General features: G+C 36.8%; 1 protein-coding gene across 1 annotated transcript; it reads right to left on the bottom strand.

Annotated features, from left to right (window-relative positions):
* Window positions 1-1,586, bottom strand: LOC141331075 (uncharacterized). Its single transcript, XM_073835947.1, has 2 exons — window positions 1,283-1,586; window positions 1-844 (listed from the first exon to the last, which is right to left on the bottom strand). The coding sequence occupies exons 1-2, from the start codon at window positions 1,389-1,391 to the stop codon at window positions 171-173; spliced, it is 783 nt and encodes a 260-aa protein (XP_073692048.1). The 5' UTR covers window positions 1,392-1,586; the 3' UTR covers window positions 1-170.
* Between the last annotated feature and the right edge of the window lie 8,296 nt (window positions 1,587-9,882).

The raw sequence follows: 9,882 nt of genomic DNA, 5'->3' as shown, positions 1-9,882 counted from the left end.
TTATTTACAAGAAATTTTATATTAAAACATTAGAATGTTCAAATATATTTTAATTACGCAGCAGGTATCATCCTGCTTCTGCATTTTTTTAAATTTGTAATTGAATAACAAGTGGTTTTAAAAACAACAGTGAAGAAAAATTTAAATTAATGTTGTGACTTTTGAAAGTGTTACTGTTTGTAAAAAGCTACTGTCCTTCGTGAAAGAGTAAGCAAACTACAAACGATACATGTCAAATGTGTTGACCGACTGAATCTCTTGTCACGGTGTTTTTTTTCTCCAGTGTAATTTCTCTCATGTCTTTTCAGGTTTTCTGAACGATTGAATGTCTTGTTGCAGTGTGAACACCTGTAAGGTTTCTCTCCAGTGTGGATCATCTGGTGTCGTTTTAAACACCGTGCAAAGTTAAAAGACCTCCCACACTCATAGCACATGTGCTCTCTCACACCAGTATGTATTGTCTGATGTACTCTCAAATGTTCTAGACGTGAAAAACTCTTTCCACACGAATGACATGAATGTGGCTTCTCCTTTGTATGAACTATCAGGTGCTTCTTCAGATCTGAAGCCCTCAGAAATGTTTTGCCACATTGATCACATGCGTACAGCTTCTCTCTAGTGTGGATGTTCATGTGATCCTTGAGGTTTGCTGATTTTGTGAAACTCTTCCCGCATTCTTTACAAGTGAACGGCTTCTCTCCAGTGTGAACTCTCATGTGCTCCTTAAGACTATATTTGCGTGTGAAACTCCTCCCACACTGAGTGCAGGTGAGTCCAGATTTGACTTGATTTTTCCCTTCAACTTCAGTCAATTCTTCGTTCTCCTCACTTTCTTCTCCATACTCTAAAATAAAAGCACAAACAGAAAAATGTAAAAGTGGGAAAATACATAAAAAAAAGAACCCTGGTGTGACAGTGTAAATATTTAGTTTCTTTTGATGCAATTGTATAAATGATACATCCCTGAAACTTTTCATGAATGAGGTACACTGATCTTCAAAATATAATTTTTAAAACATTATCTGCACAAATCCCATGCTTTAATAAGGAGAACAAATATGTTTGATTAACTACACAACAATTTACCATACATTTTGTTGAAAAAACATGTCCCTTATTGTTTGCTGCTCCATTATATTATTCAGCATCTCTTGTTTCTATTTCAACAAACTAAATCTAAATCAGCTTGAAACTTTATAACTGTCAGTATAATTAAAGCTTTGTAAGCCTACTTAGCCTAGTGTATCACAAACAGAAAAAAAAATAAAAATAAAAATAAAACCTCCTTGTTCCTCCTGTTTCATTTTCCAGGGTTCTGGTTCCTCCTGTTTCATTTTCCAGGGTTCTGGTTTACTCCTGTCCTCCTCAGTCTCCTCTTTAACAAATACCATCTTCACAGAAGCAGATGTCAGTTCAGATGATACTCCTCCAGATATTCCAGCTTTGAAACTTAGTATATTAGACCTACATGTATTTACTGACGTGATTCAAAAACTGTATTTTTATATTAACAGAAACAACATTTCTAACCGTTTCTATTAGGCCAGCATAACAGCAAAACAACAGAGAACACGGTTAAACTAATGTTCTTCCTCTGAGGTTTTAATGGTGTTTGGCAAACAAAGTATGTGTTTTAGCGCCATCCGCTGAACTGGAGTGTGAAGCGTCGAGAGGAGAGATATAATAATAATAGTTTGTTTAACTATAAAAAAGTCTATCTGCACAAAATAAATAAATAAAAGCACTAAGAATGTAAGACTTGTATGGTATTCAGTGAACTTCAACAGTGTTTGTGAGTAAGGATTAGTAAGGAAAAACGAGCCAATTTATTAGTCAAGTCAAATATTTAATTGAAGATCACACATTTTAGCATGTTTATATGGTAATTTAAATCAGTGAAAACACGTGCTAATGATAAGATGTAGCCTAATAAAGAAAAAAAAAACTAAATCCAAAATATTTAACATGAAAAACATCAATTTAAACAGTTGAATGACAGGTAATGTAAAATCCATTTAAACAAAAGATATTTTGAAGGTTTCTGAAAGTGATCTTTTGTGTCTAGCATCAAATTCCTACTTTTTTCTGTGGTGAAGAGAATAACTAAAGAGGATATTGTTTTATATCCCCTCCAATTTTACAAGAAGCTGTGAGACCCAATTCAAAGCCATAACTTTATTGTGTTAAAGTCATTTGCAATGGTTTTACTGGTTATAATGGGACTGTAATTGAAACTGTAATGGACCCTTTGTGTTTCTACTGGTAATTGGTCACTTTATATTAGTTATACTAGTGTTATGGGAACGTTAAAATAACATTTTAACATTTAAAGTAGCATTATAATAACATTATACAAACCAAAAACTACAGTTTTATTTCCGTTAATAAGACTTTTCTGGTCAACCAAACGATTTAGTTTCGTTTCTTTATTTAGAATTTAGAAATAAGTTTGGAACAATTTATATGTGTTAAATTCAAGCTTTTGCTTTTTAAAGTAATGACTAAGCGGCCAGTGGCAACGAGTTGAGCATGTTTGATCAATTTAGCTTCTCAAATCAACAGGACTTGCTTAACAAATCTATAGACATAAAATACTTGATGCTTTTCACAATATTTATTTAAACATTTAGCCTAAATAAATGTGCGCTGTTAGACGCATATCCAATTGTTTGTGGCGGAGAGTGAAAGCTAAAGTGCGCTTTGCAGGACGTGGGAGCACCAGCGCGATCACTTGCTTTGCACAGTGAAAACCTAAAATGCGCCATCATTTTACTCATAAGGGTAGGAGTAATACATCATTTGGAACTGCAAAAGGAGCGCTTCACAAAAATATAATACAAATATTTGCCTCATGATAAACATGATAAATATATCTACAGAATGCTTTAAATTACTACTTTAAAACGAAAGAATTCATGTAATAAAATCATTGCGTAAATGTGAAAATTCCACCTGTCTTTACATTTAACATAAAAAAACAGCAATAAAAAGTAGGCTTCAAGTCAGTTAACTAGCTGATTTATGAGAAAACGAAAACAATGTTGGCAGAGTCATAGGCTTGTTGGCTGAGGCGAATATAGTTATCACACCTACAAATTAAAGAGCGTATAAAAACACATTTATTGTTTGTATTTTATCATAAAATTTACAGAAATTATAGGCTCATTTTGGATCAACCCGTGCCACACTGCTGTTTACATAGTTTACTGACACCTATTGGTTATTTACTGGTACTACTGCCTTAACAATTACACTCCCAATGGATAAAACGAGGATAATTTAATAGCATTTAATAGAGCCGTGTAATGACGTATAAAGAATGAAATAATGAAAATCAAAGTCTGATAGACTATTTAATATACAACACATGACTTATTTTGGCATACAAACAACCAATTTGTAACCAATGACTAGGCTATGTAGAATGTGAATTAACTTTTATTAGTAACTTTTGTAAGTTTCAGATTTCAATTCATAAATAACATCAATGGAGGGGGACCCAAAAAATGCAGCCTGCCTAGTGTAGTCCATTTATTTCATCCGGCTCTGAGTGTGAACCTTGCTATTGCTAAACATAACCCATCTGTGTTTGATTCGTTTTGTCGGCATGCATTTTTTTTCACAGTAGGAGAGATTAAATCCATCAGGCTTTCAGCAGATGACATGTTTTGTGCACATGGGTGTGTTCGCTGGTTGATTTCAATGGTAGGTAAAAGTTTACTGGGACAAGTTAATATTATAGTACACAGAGAAAGAACACGCACATTTAAATTTCCACAGTATGTTTATTTGTGTAGTAGTGTTTTGTAGTAGTGAGAAAATTCACATTTGCATGTTTATTTTGACATATATTATAAACAAAATGATCTGTCAGAGAAAGGAGGAAAATATTAGTGCTACAAGTTTCCATCTTCTTGGTGGACATTGGTATTTGATATTGATATTTGAGTATGGAAGTACGATTGTGGATCATTTTGTATGTGAAGCGACAAGAAACTATTTGTTCAGTGAGCTCAACATATTTAAAAGTTTTATAGTTTTTAGGGGGAAAAAACACTTCCTTAGAATTAGGCCAAAGGGACTTTTAAAATTCTGAATTTGTTCTTAATTTCTTTAAAATGTCTGTTTTGTTTTAAACCAATGAGAATAATGTTAAAACACCAGATGGATCAGCAGTATCAATAAAAGCAGTAATACCTTTAAAACCCTAACAATATCCATCACTGCGAAGCGGTCACTGGATGCAAAATTGACTTTTTCATTTTGTTGTTGTTGTTGTTTTTGTTGTTTGTTCTGAAGAGTGACTTAGCAAACGACCTTCAGGGTGTGCTTTCTCTGTAAAACTCTTTCCACACTGGGAGCAGCTGAAAGGCTTTTTCTCACTATGGATTCTCATGTGTTTCGTAAGGCTTCTTTTATGTTCTGAGAGCAGATGAAAGGCGTTTTGACGTCTGTTATTTGATTGCTGCAACTCACTAATTTTTCTTCAGTCACATCATGGTCTTTCTGACACTAATGTTTCTCCTCCTCCTCAACCTCATCCAGATCTTGTCTTTCTTCTTTCACTTTCACCAGGCCTAAAATGAAATCATTAAAAAAATGAAAATCAGTTGGGACACTTGGGAAATAAAAGAAAAACATTTGTGTACATTGTCAACACTGTCCCTGTTCGCACAGATGCATGAAAACGACTCATTACATTATTTCATAATGTTTCTTAAAGTGCACATTTATAATGTTTTTTTACACAAAAATAAATATCTATTTTCAAGCCCTTGCACACGCATGATCATTCCCCACATTCTTGCACATACACTTTTATTTTTGTCAGTATTCCCTTTTTCCTGAAGTCACTATTGGACGCCTGTTATAAGAGTTGAGACATGGCTTCATCAGTGGACCAGATACATGTGAGTTATTCTTTAACTTGCTTGTTTTATTTAATGTAATTTCATGCATTGTTCATAGAGTAGACCCTTTCCAGATATTTTATTAACAGGAATTGATTGACATCTCGTGATGATAAATATATATATATAATATATATATATATATATATATATATATATATATATATATATATATTTTTTTTTTTTTTTGTATTTGCAGGTTGTGTGCTTGAATGCAGCAAATACCCAGCAAACACAGAACACTCCCCTAACAGTAGTTTTTGGTTCCAGTTTTTTTTTTTTTTTTTCAGAACCAAATATATATATATTTTAAATATATAAAATGACGTTCCCAGAAAGTTGCATGGTGGTTATTATTAAATAACCTAAAAATAAATGATAGAGAACGTTCCTTGATGGTTATTTAAAATAAATAAAATAAATATTTGATTGTGCTGGATAATTACTGACATGTAGCAGAGTGAAGAGGTTAGAAGAAAAAGTATAATAACGTTAAGGGAACCTTAAAATAACAATATTGTAACGTTATAGAAACCAAAAACTAACATTCTATTTGTGTGGCTAACCAACAATAAACCATAACAAAATAATTTTCTGGCAACCAAAAATTAACATTCTGGGAATTTTATAATAAAGTTAGGGGAATGTTAAAATAACGTTCTACAAACCAAAAACTATCTTTTTGGGAACCAGAAACTAACATTCTGGGAATGTTATAATAAAGTTAGGGGAACGGTAAAATAACATTGTACAAACCAAAAACAAACTTTTTTGGAACCAAAAACTAACATTCTGGGAACGTTATAATAAAGTTATGGGAACTGTAAAATAACATTCTACAAACCAAAAGCAAACTTTCTGGGAACCAAAAACTAACACTCTGGGAATGTTATAATAAAGTTAAGGGAACGGTAAAATAACATTGTACAAACCAAAAACAAACTTTTTGGGAACCAAAAACTAACATTCTGGGAATGTTATAATAAAGTTATGGGAACTGTAAAATAACATTCTACAAACCAAAAGCAAACTTTCTGGGAACCAAAAACTAACACTCTGGGAATGTTATAATAAAGTTAAGGGAACGGTAAAATAACATTGTACAAACCAAAAACAAACTTTTTGGGAACCAAAAACTAACATTCTGGGAATGTTATAATAAAGTTAGGGGAATGTTAAAATAACATTCTACAAACCAAAAGCAAACTTTCTGGGAACCAAAAACTAACACTCTGGGAATGTTATAATAAAGTTAGGGGAACGTTAAAATAATGTTCTACAAACCAAAAACTAACATTCTGGGAATGTTATAATAAAGTTATGGGAATGGTAAAATAACATTCTACAAACCAAAAGCAAACTTTCTGGGAACCAAAAACTAACACTCTGGGAATGTTATAATAAAGTTATGGTAACGTTAAAATAACATTCTACAAACCAAAAGCAAACTCTCTGGGAACCAAAAACTAACGTTCTGGGAATGTTATAATAAAGTTAGGGGAACGTTAAAAAAAACGCTCTACAAACCAAAAACTAATTTTCTGGGAACCAAAAACTTGTGTTCTGGGGACTTTCCAGGCTAACTAAAGAAATAACAAAATAACACTCTGGGAACATTCTGTGAACCAAAAATTGTTAGCTGGTAACAGCTGGGCCTCTGTGTTATACCAATTCTTCTCAGAAGCAATCCACAAATTTGGCATACCATCAAGGCAAGTACAATAAAGAAAAAGCATTACAATTTTACTTCTGAAAACGTATTGTATTTTTCTCCCCCCTTTAAATCAGGGTCAAGGGAGACGAAGGAGTGGAGGATGTACAGATGGCCAGATTCATGTTTTCTTTAAAAAGTGCTTTAAACAAACAGTTTTCAATTCCAAAATGTCTAATAATATCACATTGTGTCTAAAGCTTTGCTATCTTAAATGTACTCAAAACAGTCAGGATAAATGAAGAATAAACACCAACCTCCTTGTTCCTCGAGTTTTATTCTCAAGGGCTCTGGTTCACCCATGTTGTCCTCACTCTCCTCTTTAACAAGCACCATCTTCAAGGCAGCAGATCTCAGTTTAACTGATACTCCTCCAGGTATTCCTGCTTGCTTCAAAACTTAGTCATGACTACGAGGATGAGAAACGCATTTACTTACCTTATTTACAAACAGTATTTTTCTGTTTACCGAAACTACATTTTTAACAGTTTATACTAAAACAGCGTTACGACAAAACAAGAGAGTGAAACTAATCGTTGGGTTACGTTGTATCCTTGGTTCTCTGAGTGAGAGACTATCTCTCCACCAGAATACATACGTATGGGGATTATGACACCACCCGTGGCATGTGACGTGGATTATCTGTAAAACATTATGCCCATGCGAAGATCATACTCACCTGTGTATATAAGGTATTATCATAGCGCTTTACTTCCTCTTTACTTCCGCCTGTGTCCCTCCCAGTTTGGAATTTGGAAGTAGGCGTCTTTCAGGTCTATGCATGCGAACCAGTCCCCTTGATGTATAGGCTGGTTTACTCTTGGAATGGTTAATATCTTGAACCTTAAAGGTTTTAAAAACTTGTTCAGACCTCTGAGGTCCAAGATGGGTCGAAAAGTGCCATTTTTCTTTGGCACTAAAAAGTAACGGGAGCAGAACCCGGTCTGTGCGTCGTCCAACCTTAATTCCTGTATGGCTTCTTTCTCCAGAAGGGTTTTGATTTCCTGTAACAAAGCTTGTTCTTCCGTGTGACCGGATGTTGAGGACATTGTCCGATAGCCCTGTCCGATAGCCCTGAGTCATTGTTGCGATGACCCAAGGATTGATGCCTTCCCAGGCTGCTACATGGACTGAAGGAGGGAGGAAGCACAGTGGGTTCTGGGAATCCTCAGGAACGAGAAGGAGGCTCATTCCCTGACCGGTTACGGGGAACTGCTGCTGACTGCATCTTTTATCTAGGCTGCCTACGACCCTGGTGTCGCCTAGTGCTGTCCATCTGGAGCCTCAGATCTCTTGCATCAACAGCTTCTCGCCTTCCAGATGATTTTTGGCCTTCGTTACGAGTACAACGATACCTTGGCCAGTTTCCCTCAGAAGCTGCTGGAGTCTGCCTGAAACTGTGAAGAAATCCCCTCATCTCCCGTGCGCAATCCTGAGCATCACGGGCTTGCTGCAGCATCTCAATAGCACCAGGCCCAAACATTGCTGATGGTACCACCGGAAGCCCTAGCAAAGACGCACAATCCGCTGGGGGCAGTCTGGACTGAGAGAGCCACAGATGCCGCCTTGCAGTCCACAACCGAGCCGTCGACCTTCCTACTGAGGTTGCTTGTCCTTTTGACACCCTCAACAATGTAGAAGAAACAATCTGCAATTCAGCCAAAATCTCTTGGTTTACAGATTCATTGAGGACTTGCAGCAAATGGTTAAGATACAGCTGAAGAATAGTCCCCGTATTAGACAGGCAAGCTGTTTTAGCAACCTCTCCGTGAAGCAGATGCAAAATTCTATCCATGGCTCTGCAGTTCTTACTCAGTCCTTCTGAACGTGGTGGACTTAGGTGGTGATATCAATGCTGCAATCGGTTGGTCAATTGAAGGAAGGGAACCACATCCGATTTTTTCTGCATTTTGGACAGCTGCAAACATCTTAAACTCTCTTGGAATTGGTGGAGGTTTGGAAGGATGTTCCCATTGAGCCACAACCTCTCTCTCAAAATCAGGTAAGAGGGGAGAGAAAAATGGCCTGGATTGTGAGGAAACACTGGCCACATCAAATCGAGATGGAGCAGTTGGTGCTTCAGAGACCAGTGGAATTTTTAAAGCTTCATCTGCTCTCTCCATCAGAACACTCAATGGATTGTCATGTGACTGAGGGGCCAGATCCTCTGACTCATCATCTTCATTCCCTAGCTGATCAACACTTTGCTCAGACATAATATCAGAAAAGAGAGAATAGTCTAGCGGGGCATTAACCTCTAGCACTTCATTTAAAGCAGCAAAAGACTCATAGACAGCTTCGGACATCTCTGGTGCTGATAACCCTGGACTAGAGTAGGGGTTATCATGTTGTACTGTTGTAGGTGCTGAAGTTGAACTCTCCAGGCGGGAAGCAAGATCTTTAACTTGTTGTGCTAAAGCAGCAACCGTAGCAGCCACATCCTGTTTGGCACGCTTTGGCTGAGGAGTGCTGGTGGAAGAACTCATGCGTTTGCGGTTAAAAAACTGCCAACGTGCCTCCCTTGCATGAGCTGGGAGAATAAAGCAATTCATGCATCCTTCTGGCTGCTCACAGCTGTATACCGAGACATATATACAGGAGTCATGGCCATCTTGTGGTGCTATAGAAGCCTGGCACTGAACACAGGTATGTCCACTTATTTTAGACATGCTCTAAATAAGTGTTCACAGATTTTTGCCACTTCACTCAGTGCTGCTACCCCCACATAGATAGATGGCGCTCTAGTGCCGCATTAGCACTAACCATGCAATACGGTATTGTGCTTTGATGTTAACATGACTGACTTAACACTCACGTAAAGTCGCCCGCGTTAGCGATCTAGAACACTAGACGCAATACGGAACTACAGCTCGTGACCGCGTTAACACGCTGTTAATGGTGTAATACGGTATAGTTGCGAGATGGATGAAGATCTCTATGCAAGCGAAAGTACTCCAGAAGAGGTGCAAAAGCAAGCTCTTCTTATCCTGGATGGATCGGAGGTTTCACACTGATCAGTCAGGTAAGCAAACACTGAATGAATAGAAAATACGATAAGATAACCAGCAATTACTAGTCACATGCACCGTAACGCGTGGAATCAAAAGAGGAAGTAAAGCGCTATGATCATCCCTTATATACACAGGTGAGTATGATCTGCGCACGGGCATAATGTCTTACAGATGCACTTTTTTGTGTGTGCGTTTGGAAATGTCAACAGATGAGAGCATCAGTGCACACTGGGCAAAAAGCGCCGCTATA

This window comes from Garra rufa, chromosome 1 (genome assembly GCF_049309525.1).
Source record: "Garra rufa chromosome 1, GarRuf1.0, whole genome shotgun sequence".
Taxonomy (NCBI): Eukaryota; Metazoa; Chordata; class Actinopteri; order Cypriniformes; family Cyprinidae; genus Garra; species Garra rufa.
Note: the sequence above shows the minus strand (reverse complement) of the source record. Positions and strands in the feature narration are given on the sequence as shown.